The sequence below is a fragment of the Aspergillus undulatus genome, assembly GCF_047715775.1.
Source record: "Aspergillus undulatus strain CBS 261.88 unplaced genomic scaffold BDV17scaffold_5, whole genome shotgun sequence".
Taxonomy (NCBI): domain Eukaryota; kingdom Fungi; phylum Ascomycota; class Eurotiomycetes; order Eurotiales; family Aspergillaceae; genus Aspergillus; species Aspergillus undulatus.
In genome coordinates, this window is record NW_027396609.1 from 618,632 (window position 1) to 638,906 (window position 20,275).

The window sequence follows — 20,275 nt, forward strand, 5'->3', positions numbered from 1 at the left end:
GGATTTGTGAATATTGCCTCGAAGATGGATGGCCTATAGACGAAAATGTAGGATTGAGTCGCGAACGCTGTACTACTCCGCATCGTCTTCATCATCATCCTCTCTCTCATCCTCATTTGAATCTTGCGTGTCGCTCTCCGTCCGAACATCCTGACTTCTGTCCCCAAATTCACTAACGCCGCGCGATCTTGCCCTTTCAACTTTGATCCTAACTGGGTCGACATCCATTGGTTCCTCCCCATTACCGTCCTCATCGTCACTTCCAAGTTCAATCCCACCGCGTCCGCTTTTGCGTCTCCCTGAGACACTCATCCCGTCTTCATCATCTTCTTCGTCCCGTCGCCGCGCTGCCTCGGCGCGACGTACCCGGCGCAGCAAGACGGGGTCTTCGCGGAGGTCATTGTTCGTCAGAACGACCTCGCAGACGGGACACTTCACTGCACGAATGCGCCGGCCTCCGCGGCCCGAACTCGACGCTGCTGCGGGGACAGTCTGCGCGCTTCGGTCAATCATGTCTGTTATCGCGGAGCGCTCGAAGCTGTGCGGGCATTTTGTGCTTGTGACGGGATCGTGGAAAGGGAGGAGAGTGAGGGGGCATTTGAGGGAGATGCGCTCGCGCTCGATGGCAATGTCGTTGCCGTCGTCCGAATCCTGGGTGGACTCGTGGGCTACTTGGTGTCTGGTGTTGCGGGAGGGAGCGGCGGCGGAAGAGGAGGATCTTCGTTTGCGCGAGGCGTTGGGATCTTCGAGGTGCGCGAACCAGGTGTTTGGGTTGGGGACTGGTGGTGTGTCTTCGCCTGGGTGCTTGGCGTCGTGGACCATGCGTTTGAAGCTGATGTAGTCGTTGTGTTTGGAGTAGCTGTTCGTAGAATATGTTTGTCAGTTGCTGCTTGTCTCGCAGAACTTTAAGATGGGAACGCACCGCTCTGTCAATGTCAAATCATCCCACTTCGCCTGATCCTCAGCCATTCTCTGCTCAAGCTTCCTCCGCAACGAGATCTCCTCCCCATCCACCTCAGGCTCAGGCGTAGCCTCATACAACCCATCCTCCTCATCCTCATCATTCTCACCGCGCCTTCTCCGTCGCCGAAGTCTCTGCTGCTGTCTCGCAGCGCCTGCACTAGCCTCAACCTCCTCCTGTAACCTCCCCAGAATATCGACCAATCCATCAACCCTAACCCCCGAGTCAATCGCCCTCCGCATAGTCTCATCCAACCGCCTCGTGACATCCTCAACACTCTGCCCCAACTCCCTAACCCGCACAACATCCTCGTTAACCCCATCATCAGCATCAACATTACCCTCTTCATCCCCCGCCTCAGTCATAGACCGACTAGCATCCCTCTCCCTATCCTTCCTCTCTTTCCTCCTCTGCGCCTTGATCTTCGCATCCGCCAACCGATCATTAACCTCCCCCGCCGACTCAGTGATCTTCGCCTCAGCATGCCTAATATGTGTCTTTAGGAGTCGGAGACTCTGCGAGCGGAGGAGAGACTGCAGCGCTTGCCGGCCGGCTTCGGTGAGCGGGGCCACGGGGAGTTCGTACGCGGGGAGAGGAGGCGTTCCTGCGCGGCGTGGGGTTGCTGTGCCTATTGCTCCTCGGCTTGGGTCTCGGTCTCTCTGTCTGGAGCTGGAGCTGGGTTGGCCGCGGGAGGGACCTGCGGGCGTTGAGAGCATTTTCGCGTTGCTTGCGCGCGGGTTTGGTCGTTGGTTGATGTTTATCTATGTATGGACGTAATTTGAGGGACGTATAAGGAGACGAGGCCTGCAGTTCGATTGGAATTCAATCGGTCGGCGCTCTCAGATATGGGCACTTATCTGGATAGAGCGGTCAGGGTATCTTTCTAGCGGGCGATAATTGTTGTTCGGGGGGCGCGACGCGATAGCGCTAGCCCTGTTTGGGTGCTTAATGACTGCCGCATTTGGTATTTTCGCGCCTGAGGCTTCAATTTCTTTGTCCTCAACATCAAGTTATAGACGCCCTGTAGTTCAGGCTGAAGGTCTTCATGAAGGTCTCTGTATTCGAGAAAAGGCTAAGGGCCCCTGGGCATTATTAAGTAGAGTCTATTAGACATAATGAGAGGCAAATGGAGGCCGACGTATAGTACAGTTTTTGAAGCCCAAGATAGCCGCAGTTGAAAATACAAGTTTTATGCTAAGCAACGTCACCTAGACTTTGTAGAAGCAGAATGCATGGTAGAAGCCTGCTAAGTTAGTCTATGGCCAGCCAGTCGCCAGGGAAGCACTTACTTGCTGCTTCCTTCTCCGCCTCTGTCATGAGCAGATCTCCAGTAGCCCTATCACGAACACCCATACGCTCGCTGAGCGGACCAAGCTCCGAGTCATTCTTCTCATCCCGCCAGACATCGAGGAATGGCTTTCGGTATTGAAGCTCGAGGTTGTATTCTTCGGTCAACCTGGGAACAGCGATCTTAGTAACAGTAGTCTGCGAGGTGAGAGATGCAAGCACTTACGCTCGGAAGGCCTCCCAGGGCACGACGTACTCCGGGATCTCTTCGACAGCTTCCTCCATGAAGTAACTGTATTTCCACCCAAAGGGAGGCCGGAAGACTCCATCTTCAGGCGTAGCGCCGGGGAATCGGACGCGATAGATGGAATTGCCCCATTCCGCCATCTTCTCGTCATCTTCAACCTCCCCGTCTTCAGGCTCAACGTCTTCCTTCTTTGCAGCCTCGCCCTCCTTGCGCTTGGTATGGAATTTCGCGACCTCCGAGCTGATGACATCCGAGTTAGGACAGACTCCAAGGAAGCGACCACCCTTCTTCAGACATCCAGCTACATTGCGTAGCATCTGCCTTGTCTTGCCTTCACTCTCAAAAGCATAGTGAATGGTGAACATTGATGCAACAACGTCAAACCCGCCGGCACCCCAGCGCGAGCTCATAATGTTACCCCCAGGTCCCACGTTGGCGTCGATCCCAACCTCTTGCACGATAGGAACGTCTCCCAGCCACTCACCAAAGCAATCCTTGATTGCGAATTCTGCGTGGAAAAGAGGGCCGCGACGCTGACGGGGTCCCCGTCCGGTTCTCAATTGAGCGTAGCGGTCGCGTGCCTGATCAATGGAGACATCGGCAGGGTCAAGCCCAACGTAGAGATCAATAGGCTGAGGTGCTAGCTGCCACTTTCCCAGATCTCCACCTTTACCGCAACCCAAGTCAATAACCAGCAAGCGTTTCTCCTCCATAGGTGGAGGCGCAGCGTCGTTGGCCCAATCCTTGGTGTCAACAACCCGCGAAACGAATTCCTCGTCGGGCGAGAACTTTTGTATAAGAGTGCTCTTGACCCAGTTATTGAAGGTACGCAGGCCCTTGATTTTGCTATCGGTCTTGCGCCACTCCCTGCCGCGCTGAGGTACGGCGTTGTAATGCTGTCGAACAATGTCCGTCACACCTCGACTTTGAGAGTAACGCATAGCATCATCTTGCTGAGCACGATCCCTCTCTTCTTGTCTCCTGCGAATGGTTTCTGGGTCCACGAGGCCTCTGCGCGCACCGCCACCAGGTCGTTTCCGCTGTCGCGCTTGCGCTTCCGGTGTAGGTGAGCGACGAGGGGGTAAAGGAGGAGATGGCGATCTACGCTCATTTCGAGGTGGTGCGCGTGCATTTTCAGCGGCGTCGCGTCGCGAGTAAGCGGAGGGCGGAGCTGGACCGGCTCGTCGCTTTTGATGGCGCTCTTGAACGCGCTTGCGTTTCGGGCCAGAGCGGTCTGCAGCGGACTGCGATTTATCCTCTTCTTCTTGTAGCTTTCTCTTCTTGTCGCTCGGAGAGCCATTCTGATCGTGGGCAGCTGCGTCGGGGGAGCCGCGAGCTCCAAGCTTCTCCACGGATGCGTCAACAGGCCTGGAGCCTTCTCGGCTACGCGGCGAGTCCATAGCACTAGAGACGGGGTATGCCTTTGATTGCTCTTCTGGGCGAGGTGGTTGGCGATCAATCTCGTGTTCTTTAGACTGTATCTCTGGACGTTCAGGTGGTAGAGCGGGTAGCTGAGGTTGTTCCGATGGAGAAACGAAAGCTGGGTTCTGTACCTCCGGTTTTGCTGCTAAGTGGGGATCATTGGCAAGCTATTTAGAGCGCCCAGACCACATAGATTAGCGAAACGTCCACCAGAATGTAATCAAGTTCAAAGTGATAGATCATTGTCAAGTGACAGAAGCAGATTTGCTGCCTCGAGTTCGGCCACTCATTGTGTTGTGACAAACTCGGCTTCTCCCACCAAAGCTGGGGATCTCTCCGTTGTCATCTGTATCAAGTGATGAACTAAAAACGTACCGAAGGAGAAAAATCATTGACCTCAGCGTTCACACGAGGTTGGCCAGGATACTGAGGAGTTGGAGGCTGGTGGAGGTGATGGTCGTCCCAGCTATCCCGCGCGGCGTCATACATGGCGCCTCCACTCACTCGGCGCTTCGGCTGGTCTTCGTCTGCCATGAGGAACGAAAGCCCATGACTTGCCAGACCACTTCGAGCCGCGAATGCGATAAGAAGCAGATGGAGAAACCCAGAGCAAGTGGGTGATGGTTAAGCAGAGTTGAATCCGGTGGTTGAGCCCGAGGATCAACCATGTTTTTTTTTCCTTTACATTTCCGGGAAGTCGATCTGCCTGCAGTCAACTTCTTTGTCCGTTTCCCAGCACTACGCGGGTTCTACTTTTCGACGTTGTTTTGAGTCACATTCTAAAAACTGAGTGAGGACGCGAGTGTTTGATTTGTTATTCATTCTCGTGTCAGGTTAATCTGACCTTGGGAACACAGGCCCGTGCCTGTGTCTTCTCCCTCCCCTTGGATATCGTCCGATATCACGAAATTCAGTATGTGAAACTGCCCAGCGATCTAGTACTCTCAACATGTCTCGATATAATGAGTATCCCGCTGCTGATTGGCCCGCAGGGGCACATACTTCCGTTGGTCTATGCGTCCATATGGCTCTCTTATCAGGAATTGCTGAGCGAGGCAAATGCTAATCTCCGTCAAGTAGCTGATAGCGCGAGCTCTTGCCCATAGAGGTCTTAGATCTCCTACCATAGCCAGTTCGTCAAGCTCTAGACTAGGGCGAAGTGGTGACCAAATCATGGAGGGTTGTCATGCACTGTCCTGTTTTTGATCATTCTGCTAAAACAGTGATTCGCGTTGCGTGGCTTTTCAAGAGCTCAGTAATATTCGTGGAGCAGGGTGTCACATAGAGCCTGCTCATACACGCGATAGCCATTGAATTGAGCATCGGTTGGCTCGGTGATGATGTGTGTTGAGAAGGTGGAATATAGAACCCGAATGTCCGTCGTAACGCCGCGCTTGTAGATGAAACATTGGTATACAGTACGTAGGATCGAAACAAATCATTGAGCTGTCGGCAGTTTGCTCTTTGTGGATTTGACGTTAAGCATTTGTCTCATTCGTCGAATTTTCGCCCACCACTCGCGGTCTTTCGCTCTCTTAGCATCATCATTCGGCTCATCGATAAATGGATCATCTGCGGAAGGCGCCTCTGAGCCAGCTCGGCTACTGATAGGTGTGTTCATGCGGGTTTGTCGCTGATGTCTCACTTTGAGCGCTTGCGTCAAAAGCTCCCAGCCATTGTGAAGCCCCTCTGTCTTTTCCGACGGATTTCCCGTGCTACTTTGAGTCCTGCTATTGATCCAAGGGCAGTACTCCATATGCTCGTTGGCTGCATCTAATGGATCCATGTCGGGGTCATTATCGTTTCTCTTCGGCTTGTACATCCAGAGTCCCAGGCGTCGAAAGCATGCTCCACATCCAGCCAGGTTTGCGGAACCCTCAACAGAGTCCCAGCCAAGAAAAGCTAATGACAGTGCCACTTCATTGATCGGAGGATCATCCTGGCCTGAGGGCTGGGATGCAGTTTCCTGGCTGTTCTCCCCCACGGGTTGTTGTGTTTCGGTGCTTTCTCGTAAGCCTCCAGACTCCTGCAATGCCCCCTCTGGTAGTATTGATATCATGTCCTTAGCATTAAAGCCTTCCGGTGTCTGAAGAGCGTGTGAGTTTGGTAGTTGGTTGGCCATTTCAAGTAGGTGTAAGTATCGTGTCCGCAGACTGGAGATTGCGGTATCCGGATTCGTCAACGGTAACCGATGAATAGTGGCTGGGTTTTTGTCAGTAAGTCCACATCATTTAGTTTAGAAACTGCAACAAACCATCGCAGCCCTTGTTCCTCCATGGGCAATTTTCTTCATGTCCTTCAGACATACGAACTGTATACTCCTGTACAAGTTTGGCGCCTGCCCCAATATTAGCGCCCAACATATAGTATGGTAGTCCGTCGCTACTCACGGACTTCCTTCCTCTCCTGTATCTTGTCACCATCGTAGCCATCCAGCTCGTCAAGTTCGTCGGGTATCTTGACAATGACAGAGCCCCCGCAGGCGCTCACACATGTGACGCGGGCCACATCCGTACAGATCCAACCACGTTTGGCCCATTCCACCTCATTCACCTCCGTAGGCTTTGGGGACCATCGATCTACCCGACGGAACGTCTCCAGCCGCTCTAGAAACCGCTCACGATCCCAAGGAACAAAGCTGGGTCGAGACTGCGACGATACAGACGAAGAGCGAGATGCAGATCGTGCTTTCTTTAGGATGTCTTTCCGAAGAATGTCTTTTCGTACAGAGGCGAGAATACTGTCCCCTCCGCTTAGGCGTGCCCTTTTCGCGGATGAAGCATGCTCGAGAGCTGTCGCTGGATCCGCAGTTTGGTTGGAAGATTCGGTGTTCGATGGCTTGGTCAGGGATTCGAGGACACGGTGAAATTTGCGCTTCTTCGTCTCTAGCGCATAGGACATTTTTCGGGGCTGCTATGGCGTTCTAGCGTTGGTATAAGCTGAGAAATAAGTCGTTGTCTGTTATTGCGGAACAGCGAACTGCACGGAAACTGAGCTAAGCCTAAACCGGATAGCTTCTGCCTGAGGCATGCTTAATCTTACAGAGAAGTCGAGGGCACTTTGCTATACATAGAAACCCTGTATAGATTCCTTTACTCAAATTATGCACTTCAATCTTTGTTACTCAATATGCTGACCACTTTCATAACTCTGGCATCGCTCACATTATACAAACCTCATACGCGAACATCGTATGATTCTACGCAACAAATGATAGTGCTCTGATTGGCTCCGAGCGGGCTCGGCTTTCCGAACAGATCGCCGCAGTCTCCGAGCGCGACATTCGACAATTTTCCCTTCGACAGCCCAACCCTCCATCGTTGCCATAACCATGGCGTCTCTGGGGAATCCCATCCTGCTGTTTAGACGGCTTGCGCCGCGCCTGTCCAAAGAACTATTTACTTGTCGCCAATGCCTTGCCCGGACCCAAAACTATTCCACCCGCACGTCTCTCCGCACGCCCTCGGTCCCCCTCGCTCGAAATGCCAGCAGAATCAATGCGACCTCATTGAGCAGCCAGGCGAGAAAGGCATTTGTGCGATGCGCATCTGCCTCTGCTGCCATAGATGGTACGAAGTCAGAAGCGTCGAAGTCAAGCTTCCCGGATGTTAGCAGCAAAACCGTGGCATACTGGTTACTAGGCAGTGCGGCCAGTGTTTTTGGTATCGTGGTTTTTGGCGGCCTTACTAGGCTGACAGAGTCTGGGTACGCTGTAATTTCGAGATCTAACTTGAGAGGCTTTGTTCACTGACCGAGACGTTTAGATTGAGTATCACCGAATGGCGCCCTGTTACTGGTTCTATCCCTCCAATGAACGCCGAAGACTGGGAATCCGAGTTTGCGAAATACCGTGCCTCTCCTGAGTTCCAGCTCCTGAACCCGACTATGACGCTCTCCGAATTTAAGTCTATCTACTACATGGAATGGATTCACCGCCTCTGGGGTCGATTTGTCGGTCTCTCGTTCGTTCTACCGGCTGTCTACTTTGTTGCTAGGAAAAAAGTGAGCAAGCCCATGGCATGGCGATTGGGAGGGATTGCAGGCTTGATCGGATTTCAGGGATTCATCGGATGGTGGATGGTTGCCTCCGGTCTGAAGGACGATCTTTTTGCTCCAGGGAGTCACCCGCGTGTGAGTCAGTACCGCTTGACGGCGCATCTCGGTGCCGCTTTTGCCTGCTATACCGCAATGCTTTGGAACGGTCTCGCTATCCTGCGGTCCCATCGCCTTCTGTCCGACCCAGATGCCGGCATCAAGCTACTGGATTCGCTCAGGGACCCGAGGCTCAAGTTCTTCCGTCAATCTGTTGCCGGTCTGACTGCTCTCGTCTTCGTGACCGTTTTGTCTGGCGCCCTTGTTGCCGGCTTAGATGCCGGTCTCATCTATAATGAGTTCCCCTGGATGGGTAACGGACTTGCGCCTCCAATGGAAGAACTATTTGATGCTAGATACTCTCGGCACGAGGACCGCTCAGATCTGTGGTGGAGAAACATCCTCGAGAACCCTTCTACTGTGCAGCTGGACCACCGTATCCTGGCAATGACAACATTCACCTCTATTGTCGCCCTTTTCGCCTACACTCGCAGATCATCGAACATGCAGCGTCTCCTCCCGCGAGCCGCGAAGAAGGGCATGCACGGTGTTCTCGGCTTCGCCTGCCTGCAAGTTGGACTGGGTCTCTCTACTCTACTCTACCTCGTTCCAACACCCTTGGCTTCAGCTCACCAGGCTGGAAGCCTGTTCCTCTTGACCTGGGTCCTCGTCCTTGGTAGCCGCATTTGGCACCCTTCACGGACGGCAAAGCTACTTCAGGTGGCAGCGAAGGCGCGTGGTCACTCGTTGTCAAGGGCCGCCAGCTATGTTCCTCCAAAGCTATGAATGACTCGGTATGCCAAGTTCAAGAATATCCCAGTCGAAGATAACCGGGACGCCTTGCCGTATATCAAATCTCTACTTATATTTCCTGTATTATACGTAATGATATGCATTTGCCATTTCTTCAAATTGTTGTCTTGCTACCGCAACTTCTTTCCAAATTTGTTCCGTTCATTGTATCTTCTTCCTCCGTTGCAGCTCGCAGATCCCCTTGCCTACGATCAGTTGACAAAGAGAGCAGGCAGTATCTACTGGTGAAACGACACCCAGTGGCGCTTTTTAGCAACAGTTGAATCCATGGCCGTTGCCACTCTTTCTCAAAACGCCTCATCCTGACTCAGCCTACTAGTAACATGGTCATCCTCACCACTGACAGTGTCGCTATCATCAACCTCGCCACCCGCTCTGGGAGTTTCATCATCATCCTGCAATACCGCCAGTATATTTCCATTCAACCTCATCCACGCATCCATCGCCAGTTCAGCCTGGTACCAAGCATATTCATGCGCATTCCGACGTCCAGAGGGATCGCCATATCTCTCTGGGTCCCATTCCGCCCAGCACTGGAACGAGAAGGCAAGTAGGAATCTAGCGCCGTCGAGGTCCTCCTCGGAGTATTTGCCTGTCTCTGTCTGCGAATCGTCGCTGTCGGAGGAACTATCACTATTGGAGGTACTGTCACTATCAGAGGGGCTGTCGCTATCAGAGGAACTGCCGCCGTCAGAGGAACTAGAACCATCGTCACTACTTGATCCAGAGGGTGAGCTAAACTCGAAGCGCTTGGCATGCGCATTTCTTCCAGCTTGGGTTCCAGAACGAGCGTGTGGCTGGCTAGTTGCGTTGGGCAGGGATATTATCTCTGTTCCAGTCATTGACAAACTATTTCCTCCAGTGCTGTTCTTGAGATCAGTGGAATCCCTGTGGATATCGGCTGAGGATTCTGTAACCCCATCGACCTGGGGAAGTCGGCCGGCGTTGGCTGAGACGTCGTCTTGCTTCTTCTAACGGGGTGATGAGCCCCAGGACTTCGACCACCTGGACGCTTGAAAGCACCCTCCGGGGTCTTTGTGGTCCTATTACCGTGAACAGAGCTAGCAGGACGAATACGCGCACTCCGCAACCCATACCCTCCAGCCGGCGCTGGAACTGGAGCCGGTCCTCCATCTCCTGTACTCATCGCAACTCTCTGCGCTCTAACTGACTCCGTAACAGAGGAAATAGCGTGATGATCAACTCCACATCTATGCTCGCACTGCCTACCGATCCGTCTATGCGAACATCTTGAATTTGAGGCACAGTCAATATGGCAAAACTGCCACTGGCAGTAACTGCATTTGGGCATAACGCCCTTATTGCGTTTGTCGCAGACTTCGCATTTTGATGCTCGTGCTGGTAGTTGGATAGACTGTAGCGGTTCGGTGATAGGAGGTAGAGGGGTGCGAGGGGGATCGTGGGATTTTGAGGCCGATCTTTTGGCCATTTGGTAGATTATGGTTATATTCAGGTAACGAGCCGCCTGGTTATTTGCTGGATGATTGTAATAGGTAGCAGATGGCAGTGTCGCGGTTTCCATGATGGCCAGCAGACTAAAGATGGTAAGTTCAGCAAAGCAGACGAAGTTATGCTTCTGGGGCAGTAAAGAATATGCTTAGATCTATGTCCTGGTGATAGAATGTCGATGATCCATGGTTTTCAAGTTATACCATTGTTCCCTCAGATAGAATACATTTCATACAAAGCCTATGCTACAAAGATGTTCATGACCTGGAAGAACGCCACTACCAGCATCGTAAGAGTACAGTGACTGTTCGTGCTGGTGGTTATCATCGTAGAATAAGGAGTATCGTGAAAAGTTCGGCTTTCTATAAAGTCGTTGCATAGGTTACAAACAGACCTTGAAAGAAGTAAGAAACTGCAGTTGCTGCCTACGGTTCTACGACCTAGTCAAAGTGCCACCTTTCCTTTTGTTGCTGGATTGTTTTTGATAGACAATCATTATACGATACGCAAGACGATTGGAAATATGGGTTCAATGTAAATGATAATGTATTTATTCAATCAGCTCATCGTAGAAAATCATCAACAGGCATCATTTTTGCATGGCTTCAGGCTTCTAAATCTATTTGTGGGCTGCGAAACACGTTAGTTAGGAACTCCAAACAGAAACCAATTGGGGATACTCACGAATACCCTCCTCAGGCTGGGGCTGAATGCCAACAACCTCGGCAGCAGACTTGGGGTCCTGAGCGGACTTGTCCTCCTTCATGAAGGGGAAGGCAAGAACCTCCTTGATACTGTAGTTATCCGTCAAGAACATGACCAGACGGTCAATGCCCATACCCCAGCCACCGGTAGGAGGCAGACCGTATTCCAAACTGGTACAGAAATTCTCATCAATGATCTGAGCCTCGTCGTCACCCTGGTCCTTCTGGCGGGCCTGCTCCTCGAAACGGAGACGCTGGTCGAAGGGGTCGTTCAACTCGGTGTAGGCGTTGACAATCTCCTTCTTGCAGACGAAGGCCTCGAAACGCTCGCAGAGACCCTTGTTCTGACGGTGGTACTTGGCCAGAGGAGACATCATTTGAGGGTGGCCGGTGATGAAGGTGGGGTTGACGCAGGTTTCTTCGATGAACTCGCCGACGAGCTTGTCGAGCATACGGGCGTTGGTCATGGGAGGTGAGCACTCGACGCCGGTCTTCTTCAGGACTCTCTTGAGGAATTCGCCGGTCTCAGCAGTGTGCAGCTGGTCTCCAGGAGGGAACTTCTCGCCGGTAGCTTCTTCAAGGGCAGGGATCATCTCTACTCGCTTCCAGGGGGCCTGCCAGTTGACCTTGTATTCTTCGCCGGTCTGCGTGTGGAAGGTGGTCTCGTAGCTGCCAGTAATGTGCTTAACGAGGCCGGAAACGAGATCCTCAGTCAGGTTCATGACATCGTAGACATCAGCGTAAGCCCAGTAGAACTCGCAGGTCGTGAACTCAGGGTTGTGGGTAAGGTCAACGCCTTCGTTTCTGAATTGACGGCCAAGCTCGTATACACGCTCGAGACCTCCGACGATAAGCATCTTGAGGTAAAGCTCAGGAGCAACACGCATGAACAGGTTCATATCGTGCTCATTGTGATGAGTGACAAAAGGCTTAGCTGTCGCACCACCGGCGATGGCGTTCATCATGGGGGTTTCCACTTCGACGAAGTCTCGCTGATCGAAGTAGTTGCGAATGTATGTAACCATCTTGGAACGAGTAACGAAAACGTTGCGAGACTTATCGTTCATGATCAAATCAAGGTAACGCTGGCGGTAACGTTGCTCCTTATCCTGGAAACCGTAATGCTCGCTAGGAATGGCGTGAAGGCAGGGAGCGAGGAGAATCACCTCGGTCGCGAAGAGGGACAGCTCACCATCCGGTCGGTTCTTGGGGTTACTGCGGCCAGGGAAACCGACGATACCGATGATATCACCTCTGCGGAGGTGCTCATGCTGGTCCTCGAACGAAGCTCCCTCAGCAACATGTTGAGCCTGGGCCACCACCTGCACCTTGACACCTTCAGCACGGATATCGTAGAAGACCAACTTGGAACCAGACGCGCGCTTGGTGTAGATTCTACCGGCAATCTGAACGCGTGTTTCGGGCTTCTGTTCACCCTTGGCGAGGCTCTCATAGTCCTTGAGGTACTGGCGAAGGTCGTGGGTGACCTGGAATTTGTGAGGGTAGGGGTCGGGGTTCTTGGTCTCGCGGAGCTTGTTGATCTTCTTGCTACGGATCTCGAAATATTGCTAAAGGTAGAAGACACAATTAATGGCCGTTCCGATATTCCGAAGAAGAAACGGAAGTTCACTCACGTTGGGAGTCAAATTAGCCTCCTCCTCTTCAGCGGAGACCTTCTTCTTTTCGGTGGCAGCCTTGGGAGGGGCAGCAGCCTCCTTCTCCTTCTTCTTGGCTTCCTTTTCGCGCTGCTTCTGGCGTCTCTTCAGCTCGGTCTTGGAGACCTTTTCACCAGTAACCTCATCGAGCAAGAGGTTAGCCATGGAGGCCTCGGCCTCCTGAACGGGGTTGGAATCGGCCATGATGAAAGACGAGGTTATCCGACGCTCTAATTACTCGCTATTAACCGTGCGAGTAGAAGTTAGAGAAAGTTGTGTCGGCCGTGGATTTATCTGAAGTCGAAGTGGGAGAAGGGGAGATGGAGAAAGCGCGCCGAAGTTTTTTGGGCGGGAGTCGCCGCGGGGCTATCATTGGGTCCTCAGAACTACAACATCCAATGAGTCATGACAATCCTGCATCGATTTGTATTTCTTTACATTATCCTAGAGCTAGTTCTAGTCCTGAAATGTTCCTCCTCACAGTATTTCAATTGGTGTCCTTCCAATACCTCCAACCAGCAACCAGCCAAGGTCTCCGGTCAAAAGAGAGTCGCGTAGGGCTTAGGGTACGGGCATCGGAGTGGGGTTGTCGTCGCCGATGCAGACTGAACCCCGCCCTGAACCTGGTAGTGTTGACGATGAAGTTAGATGAAAAATTAGCAGAAAAAAAGATCGCTGATAGTTAAGGCAAAAACTCCATCACTTTGACTCGCATCAGTCATCGAACGGTTGCAATTTGACCTCGTATTCGAAATCCATTGTGTCCTCTTGATCCTCCGTGGTACTACTCTCCGCATGCAACCACTGCTGGGCTTGCATGATCTTCTCCTTCTCCCTGACAAGATATTGCCTCCGTCTCTGGCGTTCAGGTTTCTCTGCCATCAATTCATTGCATCTTTCAACGGCTAAAAAGGCACAAGGTCAGATCCACCACTTGTCCAATGCCCGAGGTCTCAACATACCGTTTTCCTGGTATATTCCGAGACAGTTTTCAATTTTGGCGACGAGCTCTTCGCGACATTTGAAGAACAGCTTTGTGTGGACACTTTGGCAAACCGAGTCGACGAATCTTGCACTGGCTACCTCGTAGTATCCCCGGGTCTCCTAAAATTAGTGAGTGAGTAGCTAGAAGCATGATTTGTGCAACATGGTGTCTTACAGCCATGATCCTTAATTCCTGAGTGAAGTTGTCGACACCTAGCTCGGCCTCGCCTAGTTTCTTCATCTCAGCTTGCCTTCGTGAGGGGTCTTCATGGTACTTGTTCAGGAGCTTGAGATAGTGTTTCTTGCGTGCATCAAGTCGACTTGTCTCGAGAGTCTTCTGGGCGTCTTCGATAGCTCTGGTCAATGTTGAGCTTGCCATTGTGAATGGCTTGGTCCGCTCGATGTAATAGAGCTCGCCCGCATGGACAAGATGGTCCGTCCGAAGCTGTTGCAAATATGAGTCGATTATCTTCTGGAGCTCTCGGTAAAGTTCAGTCTGATGATACTGCACGAAAACCTTGTCGACTTCTTTTTGAAGTATCCGCTTTACAAGTTTGTGACTCGCATTGACAAAAGCGACCATGGGCTGTTCCCAATGTTCGACACATATCTTGTCCATGAACTCGAGTGCTTTGGGGTTTATTTGCTGCGGTATGCCGGCACTCGCCGATTCCTGGTTGATTTCTCGAATTTCCTCCCATGTGAAGCTCTTGGCTGGGCCATCGAATGCATCGAAGTATTTGACGGTGCGATAGCCCGGGAGTTTAGGTCTGCTTCGTACGTCGGGCGAATTGGAAACAACTGGTTCTTCCTGTGTCTTGCGTTTGAGTGGAGTTGAAGCCATAATCTCACAATCCGAATCCTCATTGGTAGCAATGAACATCGATTGTCTGTCTGAGTCAGAGAGGAGCTTGACTGTTGGGCGAGTTTTTGCCAAAGCACGTTTGAAGTCCTCGGCGATTTCAATCCATAACTTCTGCAGTGGATATTCTCTGGAACCACCATCGATATGGCAGCGAATCTGGTCCCTAAATGTATGCAATTTTCCACACAGGATGTAAGGAACATTTGCCGAAGGGGCTTCCGGAAGAGTGGAGAGCTCCGCGTCGATTCGTTCGGCCTTTTCGTCTATCTTCTGGATGATACGTGGAAGGCATCGTTGAATTTGTTGAAACAGAAGTCCGGATAAAAAAGCCTGTACACATCGGGTACCGAATCTGTCTTGATACGCCGCAAGCTCATCATTCCATACACCAGATTTGAAGAACTCCTCCTCGCGCTGCCGTGCTATCGAGTGCTCGACAGATGGATCGGGGTCATTTTGTACCACATAATAACCGTGGCCAAGCTGGAACTTGTCGCCTTCGAGGAGTTCAACCCATTGGGCGTGAGACTCCCTGGGATCGAAGCGATCTGGCTTGGTCAGGACACCCAGGGCTCTTTGCTTTGCCCCGCGGACATCTCGCATGATACGGGCCGCACTGCTGTTCATAACATCGTCCGTCATGGTAATTGTGAGTAGGACGATGCAGTTCTCTTGGCATATATATTCCTTAACGAGATTTTCGACAAGGTTGACGAGATAGCGTTCGTCATCATGCTCGGCCTGGTTGATGACACCAGGAAGGTCGTAGAAGGACAGGTTTGGGAATCCCGGAGCGGAGATGTCCAGTCTCACTATGTTCGGGGAGAACTTGACATGGGTATGATGAGGATCGGTTCCGGAATTCTGGCCAGGAATGTAGTTCGCGGTAGGGCTACCAGGGTTCAAAACTGCAAGCTGTGCCCATCTGATAACCTCCTCAATCTGGCCCTTCTCAAAGGTTGTAAAGAAGAGTTCGTCTTCTGGATCTTGAGCATGCCAAGGTCCCAGCGGCTCAGACTTCTTCGGCTTGGTTATCTTTCGCGATCCGTCGTACATATATCTCCTAGTGAGGTATACGCGACAAGTCCAAGGCTGTCCAGGCTCACTTTCTGACAGGTTGATTTCCATCGGGCACCGCGTGCAAGTACCCGCGCTTCTTGGGACCTTGATTTCACTCATTCCTTCAATGAGTGAACTCTTTCCTGTGCTCTGGTCACCAATGACACAAATTTTGGGAAGAGCGATGTGGGAGTCCTCAATGCCGAGGTGGCGAAGGTCCTGGATCTTTTTGACCAGGGTTGTCATGTCTTGCGCCAAAATGTTCAAAGGCTCCAAAGAGTTGGATTCCGCGGTGGCCTCCATTCTGGAAGTTGAATCTGCAGCTGAAACTATTGATGTGTTAGATCCAGTGCCACGAAGTGAAGGAAAGAGGATGGTTTACCGGTTCTTGATGACTGTTGGTCTGAAACGACAGGCTTCGCGTCGCACTCAGTTAGTCCGATGGCAAGGGTCGAAATTGAGAGAACCATGGAGGGAAAGGATACGTGTGTATGGTTCTGGTATGACACCTCACAGATGTTTAGGGAAAGTGAAGTACAGGACAGTTGGTGGGCGTAGGACGAGAAGAAGAAAAGAATGCAGGTAATTGAGGGTTACGCGAGAGATGAGGAAGAAGAGGGGAGATAGCGGCGAGAAAGTGGGTTGTAAAAGAAGTGAATGGGAGGTGGAAGAAGTGAGTGAAGAAAGCTTGTGTTATGACCTGACAGGCACTAGTTGGGGTGAAGGAAGAGGGTGGCCACCAGCTTCTGTTGGCTGCTTAGGTGTCTGTATAGATAGCCCACTAAGGACATCACGAGATTTGCATTCATGAATGAAGTGAATGATAGAACTGCTTATGTTTGGATGCTGTTTGTGTTTGTATAGATCCACAGGTGAGTGATAGCACAACCTTCTTGAACTGACTTCTTATTGAGAGAAAACAGTCCGCAGAAACAAGCATACAGTGAGGCAGCTTGTATGCGAGCTGTCTGAGCAGCCGTACGATGTATTCCTGAACAACATCGACAGGGGGAGACTGTTGACGAGCCCATAGTTGAGTTGCATGTTCGACACCTGGGGAACAAGGCTCCTAGACTAAGGTGTTTATATTTCCGGATGCGGCGATGCAGGTCACATGGCTTCCGGCCATGGTTATCTCAAGTGAAGTCCCAAATTCAGTACAGCTTCCGGTTTGTGGTTTCTTGGTGCGAGGAGAAGAACTTGATCTGGAGGTTCCTGAGTCTGGACTTTGGAGCGCTGGCTGGTGGGCCTGTGGTTGATCAACTGACGGAGACGGTGAAGTCACTCTGCCCCTCAGGCCTCAACGCTAGATCTCTCCCCTGAGCATTATTATTTTCTCCGGTAGTCTACAACCTTGATTCTCGACTTTTTGTTCTTGCTGCTACTCGTTTCTGTTTACTTACCTTGTTCGAGCCATTCCCTTATACCCTGTCCTCCTACTCAATTCCATAGCTTTGCCCCTCATCTCCCACAATGCTCCAAGTGCCTATCCGGGAACACACCAACGTGGCCTCCACCAAGGCTGTAATTCTGGTAGGCTGTCCAATTCCCAGCAGCGCTACATTTGCTCTCCCTTGCCGAAACTAATCGCAATATGATTATAGGTTGGAGGACCCTCAAGAGGAACTCGCTTCCGCCCTCTGTCTCTTGACGTGCCAAAGGTGAGTGGTTCCTGCCCGAACAAAGCTCCCCATTGCAACGCAAGGAGCTGATTTCATTCTCCCGGACAGCCTCTCTTCGAAGTCGCCGGCCATCCGATCATCAACCACTGCCTCAAAGCCCTCGCGAAAATCCCCGAGCTCCATGAAGTCATCCTCATTGGCTACTACGATGAATCCGTTTTCCGCGACTTCATCAAAGACTCTGCGAAAGAATTCCCCCAATTCCGCATCTCATACCTACGAGAGTACACTGCGCTAGGGACCGCCGGAGGTCTCTACCATTTCCGCGACCCCATTCTCAAGGGAAAGCCCGAGCGCATCTTCGTGCTCAATGCCGATGTCTGCTGCTCCTTCCCGCTTGGGGAGATGCTGAAACTCTTCGAGGAGAAAGACGCTGAAGCGGTTATTCTGGGGACACGAGTTCAGAATGACGCGGCCACGAACTTTGGGTGTATCGTGTCCGACTCTCACACCAAGCGTGTCCTTCACTACGTCGAGAAGCCGGAGTCGCACATTTCCAACCTGATCAATTGCGGAGTCTACCTCTTTGCAACAGAGTGCATCTTCCCCTCCATCCGCAGCACCATTAAACGACGAACAACCAGGCCCCGCCTGCTATCGTACCCTTCTTCCGACAACCTGGAGTCTTCCTTTGTCGCCGACGATGACTCAGAACAGACCGAAGTTCTGCGTCTTGAGCAAGATATTCTCTCCGACCTCGCTGACAGCAACCGCTTCTTCGTCCATGAAACAAAGGATTTCTGGCGCCAGATCAAGACCGCTGGATCTGCCGTTCCAGCCAATGCACTCTATCTCCAGAAAGCGTTTCAAGCGCAGTCCGAGGAGCTCACCCCTCCCTCCGCTACCATTGTTCCTCCCGTCTACATTCATCCTTCTGCAAGCGTAGACCCGACAGCAAAGCTCGGCCCTAACGTCTCAATTGGCCCTCGCGTGGTCGTGGGCGCTGGTGCACGTATCAAGGACTCAATTGTTCTCGAAGATGCAGAGATCAAGCATGATGCATGTGTCATGCATGCCATCATTGGGTGGAGCGGGCGAGTCGGCGCCTGGGCTCGTGTGGAGGGAACACCGATCCCCACGGGAAGTCACTCCACCAGCATCATCAAGAACGGCATTAAGGTGCAGAGTATCACAATCCTTGGAAAGGAATGCGGTGTTGGTGACGAAGTCCGAGTTCAAAACTGCGTTTGCTTGCCGTACAAGGAACTCAAGCGCGTAAGTCAAAGCCCTTCGATTGAGTCATTACTAAAGCTAACGAGAAATAGGACGTTGCCAACGAGGTTATTATGTAGCGTCTTCTAGCGCATTTCTCATGATATCAACTTAATATTACCGCTTTTTGACGTTCCAATTATCAATTTCGTCTAAAGGATCTTCTGAACGTTATCATAACCATGTTAACGCAGTGCTTTCAAGATCTATGCTGTTCTATGGGATCTTCAGGCACCTTTTGAAGGGTGAAATTACTCGATCGTATGCAACTAACCAACCGACATTATTCTTTGTCATGTCATGTTTGCCATATATAAATCCAGGTATGATGGTTTCGATTGATAATTGTTCAAGTTCTGGTCAGTTTCAATTTTATTATATTATCTACCTTAGATATTTTGCTCACTATCCTAATCCGCCCCATGGCGCGCAACGACACTCATGAAATTAACGTCATACAGCACCACTGACTGGCAGGGCTGAAAAAGAAAGAACCCAAAAAAAGCGCTATCATAGATCCAACAAGCGAACCCGCAGCACGAAAAACCAATCAGCGTACAATTTTCCCAGTTCCCAAATTCCAACATCTCATTTCCATATCCTCTACCTATAAGCCAAAGGGTCGTAACTCGTTTGATGTCCGTATCCATATGGGTTATCGTAAGCGCTCATCCTCGCCCCTCGGGCGTACGCCTGCTGCTGCGGCGGCGGCACATCCGAATACCCTCCTAGCGCGGGGTTACTCGCATAAGGTGGCGGCTGATGCAACGGGCTACTCTCCGCGATATCCATCTCCTCTGAGCGCCCCCTATAGTGCGCCGGAGGCGCAGGCACCCCAGCCCCCTCATACCTTCCACCCGCAACAAGCGGCGAGTGGTCCTCATTCGGATGCGGGAACGAGGCGGACATCACACTGCTATTCCGATCGTGGCCCGTCGTCTTGTACTCTGCCAGACTGTGCCCCTCCACACCCATGGGGTCGTACTCGCCTAATCTGGTTGAGCGGCGGTATGCGATGATATCAAGGGCTATTGAGGCGATGAGGGCCGCAGCGCCGATGATTGTGAATGCGAAGAGGGCCTTGAAAGTGTGGCAGACGCGGATCCCCGTTGAGGTCGCCCAGTATGTGGCGTTGCATGATGTGAGGATTGTGTGGGAGACGGACCAGGCGAGGAGGATTAATGCGACGGCCCAGATGACGAAGACGGTCGAGTTTGTGATTAGCGAGAAGCGCGGGGAGAGGCCGTAGCAGCAGTGGAGGGTTGTTGTGAGGATGAGGTTTAGGAGGGAGAGGAAGGCGGCGATTATGAGCTGACCAGTGAGTGTTAGTAGGCTGAGAGCTATCGATAGACGGTAAAATCTGTGAGGAAGCGTACCACGAGGAAGGCCCAAGGGAATTTCTGGTCGGCGCTGTGGAGGTTGTAGGCGAAGACGGCAAGGACGATGGCGACGAGGAGTGAAGAGATGAGGAGGATGAAGCGGATCAGATGAAAGGGCAGCGCCGGGTACTCTGATGGCTTGACGGATTTGCGACGCATGGTTGTTGCAGTTGACTGGTTGCGTTGTAAATAGTTGTCAGATTGATGCCTGGAGTCGAAGTAGATAGTTTGGCAGAGATAAACGATAAACAATGGATAACAGCGATCGTTGTCTAGGCGTTGAGCATCACCACCACTGGCATTTCTCTGTCCGCACAAACAAAACTAGATGACTACTCTTGACCAGCAAGAAGATGTTATGTTATGAGGAGAAGAGTCAAGAGAAACAGATCAGCCCTACTCTTGCCCTTCGCTGCCATCTATTTTAAGGTGATCTGATCTGC

At 51.7% G+C, this 20,275-nt stretch overlaps 8 protein-coding genes across 8 annotated transcripts; 3 read left to right on the forward strand and 5 right to left on the reverse strand.

The window, feature by feature from the left end:
* Positions 1-72: 72 nt before the first annotated feature.
* Positions 73-6,818, reverse strand: BDV17DRAFT_279504 (mRNA capping enzyme-domain-containing protein; the record flags this gene model as incomplete). The annotated part of the gene is made up of 6 exons (XM_073759729.1): positions 73-859; positions 923-1,658; positions 2,251-2,417; positions 2,475-3,878; positions 5,432-6,119; positions 6,308-6,818. 6 exons carry the CDS (start codon positions 6,816-6,818, stop codon positions 73-75), a joined length of 4,293 nt encoding a protein of 1,430 aa, XP_073619627.1.
* A 351-nt stretch (positions 6,819-7,169) lies between these two features.
* On the forward strand, positions 7,170-9,022 carry cox15 (cytochrome c oxidase assembly protein cox15). The gene is made up of 2 exons (XM_073754846.1): positions 7,170-7,622; positions 7,682-9,022. The coding sequence occupies exons 1-2, from the start codon at positions 7,249-7,251 to the stop codon at positions 8,793-8,795; spliced, it is 1,488 nt and encodes a 495-aa protein (XP_073619628.1). The 5' UTR covers positions 7,170-7,248; the 3' UTR covers positions 8,796-9,022.
* A 496-nt stretch (positions 9,023-9,518) lies between these two features.
* BDV17DRAFT_175793 (uncharacterized protein) lies at positions 9,519-10,742 on the reverse strand. Its single transcript, XM_073754845.1, has one exon. The coding sequence runs from the start codon at positions 10,363-10,365 to the stop codon at positions 9,661-9,663; it is 705 nt and encodes a 234-aa protein (XP_073619629.1). The 5' UTR covers positions 10,366-10,742; the 3' UTR covers positions 9,519-9,660.
* A 78-nt stretch (positions 10,743-10,820) lies between these two features.
* On the reverse strand, positions 10,821-12,977 carry BDV17DRAFT_253810 (lysine--tRNA ligase KRS1). Its single transcript, XM_073756692.1, has 3 exons — positions 12,631-12,977; positions 10,977-12,564; positions 10,821-10,922 (listed from the first exon to the last, which is right to left on the reverse strand). Exons 1-3 carry the CDS (start codon positions 12,853-12,855, stop codon positions 10,912-10,914), a joined length of 1,824 nt encoding a protein of 607 aa, XP_073619630.1. The 5' UTR covers positions 12,856-12,977; the 3' UTR covers positions 10,821-10,911.
* An 80-nt stretch (positions 12,978-13,057) lies between these two features.
* On the forward strand, positions 13,058-13,461 carry BDV17DRAFT_175825 (uncharacterized protein). Its single transcript, XM_073754848.1, has one exon. The coding sequence runs from the start codon at positions 13,119-13,121 to the stop codon at positions 13,335-13,337; it is 219 nt and encodes a 72-aa protein (XP_073619631.1). The 5' UTR covers positions 13,058-13,118; the 3' UTR covers positions 13,338-13,461.
* On the reverse strand, positions 13,352-16,210 carry BDV17DRAFT_175816 (putative dynamin GTPase). Its single transcript, XM_073754847.1, has 4 exons — positions 15,942-16,210; positions 13,811-15,888; positions 13,614-13,755; positions 13,352-13,556 (listed from the first exon to the last, which is right to left on the reverse strand). Exons 1-4 carry the CDS (start codon positions 16,027-16,029, stop codon positions 13,366-13,368), a joined length of 2,499 nt encoding a protein of 832 aa, XP_073619632.1. The 5' UTR covers positions 16,030-16,210; the 3' UTR covers positions 13,352-13,365.
* A 525-nt stretch (positions 16,211-16,735) lies between these two features.
* On the forward strand, positions 16,736-18,802 carry BDV17DRAFT_253814 (mannose-1-phosphate guanylyltransferase). Its single transcript, XM_073756693.1, has 4 exons — positions 16,736-17,092; positions 17,164-17,220; positions 17,290-18,456; positions 18,507-18,802. The coding sequence occupies exons 1-4, from the start codon at positions 17,033-17,035 to the stop codon at positions 18,531-18,533; spliced, it is 1,311 nt and encodes a 436-aa protein (XP_073619633.1). The 5' UTR covers positions 16,736-17,032; the 3' UTR covers positions 18,534-18,802.
* Positions 18,803-18,977: 175 nt separating this feature from the next.
* BDV17DRAFT_175838 (uncharacterized protein) lies at positions 18,978-20,213 on the reverse strand. The gene is made up of 2 exons (XM_073754849.1): positions 19,830-20,213; positions 18,978-19,764 (listed from the first exon to the last, which is right to left on the reverse strand). Exons 1-2 carry the CDS (start codon positions 19,989-19,991, stop codon positions 19,057-19,059), a joined length of 870 nt encoding a protein of 289 aa, XP_073619634.1. The 5' UTR covers positions 19,992-20,213; the 3' UTR covers positions 18,978-19,056.
* Between the last annotated feature and the right edge of the window lie 62 nt (positions 20,214-20,275).

Bases quoted from the DNA above. Each gene is read 5' to 3' on its own strand.
- cox15 (XM_073754846.1), top strand. From the start codon at position 7,249: ATGGCGTCTCTGGGGAATCCCATCCTGCTGTTTAGACGGCTTGCGCCG. The intron at 7,623-7,681 runs GTACGCTGTAAT...CGAGACGTTTAG, and splicing joins ACTAGGCTGACAGAGTCTGG to ATTGAGTATCACCGAATGGC.
- BDV17DRAFT_175793 (XM_073754845.1), bottom strand. From the start codon at position 10,365: ATGGAAACCGCGACACTGCCATCTGCTACCTATTACAATCATCCAGCA.
- BDV17DRAFT_253810 (XM_073756692.1), bottom strand. From the start codon at position 12,855: ATGGCCGATTCCAACCCCGTTCAGGAGGCCGAGGCCTCCATGGCTAAC. The intron at 12,565-12,630 runs GTGAGTGAACTT...TTCTACCTTTAG, and splicing joins AGGCTAATTTGACTCCCAAC to CAATATTTCGAGATCCGTAG.
- BDV17DRAFT_175825 (XM_073754848.1), top strand. From the start codon at position 13,119: ATGTTCCTCCTCACAGTATTTCAATTGGTGTCCTTCCAATACCTCCAA.
- BDV17DRAFT_175816 (XM_073754847.1), bottom strand. From the start codon at position 16,029: ATGGTTCTCTCAATTTCGACCCTTGCCATCGGACTAACTGAGTGCGAC. The intron at 15,889-15,941 runs GTAAACCATCCT...ACACATCAATAG, and splicing joins CCAACAGTCATCAAGAACCG to TTTCAGCTGCAGATTCAACT. The intron at 13,756-13,810 runs GTAAGACACCAT...CACTAATTTTAG, and splicing joins AGGAATTAAGGATCATGGCT to GAGACCCGGGGATACTACGA.
- BDV17DRAFT_253814 (XM_073756693.1), top strand. From the start codon at position 17,033: ATGCTCCAAGTGCCTATCCGGGAACACACCAACGTGGCCTCCACCAAG. The intron at 17,093-17,163 runs GTAGGCTGTCCA...ATATGATTATAG, and splicing joins CCACCAAGGCTGTAATTCTG to GTTGGAGGACCCTCAAGAGG. The intron at 17,221-17,289 runs GTGAGTGGTTCC...TCTCCCGGACAG, and splicing joins TGTCTCTTGACGTGCCAAAG to CCTCTCTTCGAAGTCGCCGG.
- BDV17DRAFT_175838 (XM_073754849.1), bottom strand. From the start codon at position 19,991: ATGCGTCGCAAATCCGTCAAGCCATCAGAGTACCCGGCGCTGCCCTTT. The intron at 19,765-19,829 runs GTACGCTTCCTC...CTCACTGGTCAG, and splicing joins TCCCTTGGGCCTTCCTCGTG to CTCATAATCGCCGCCTTCCT.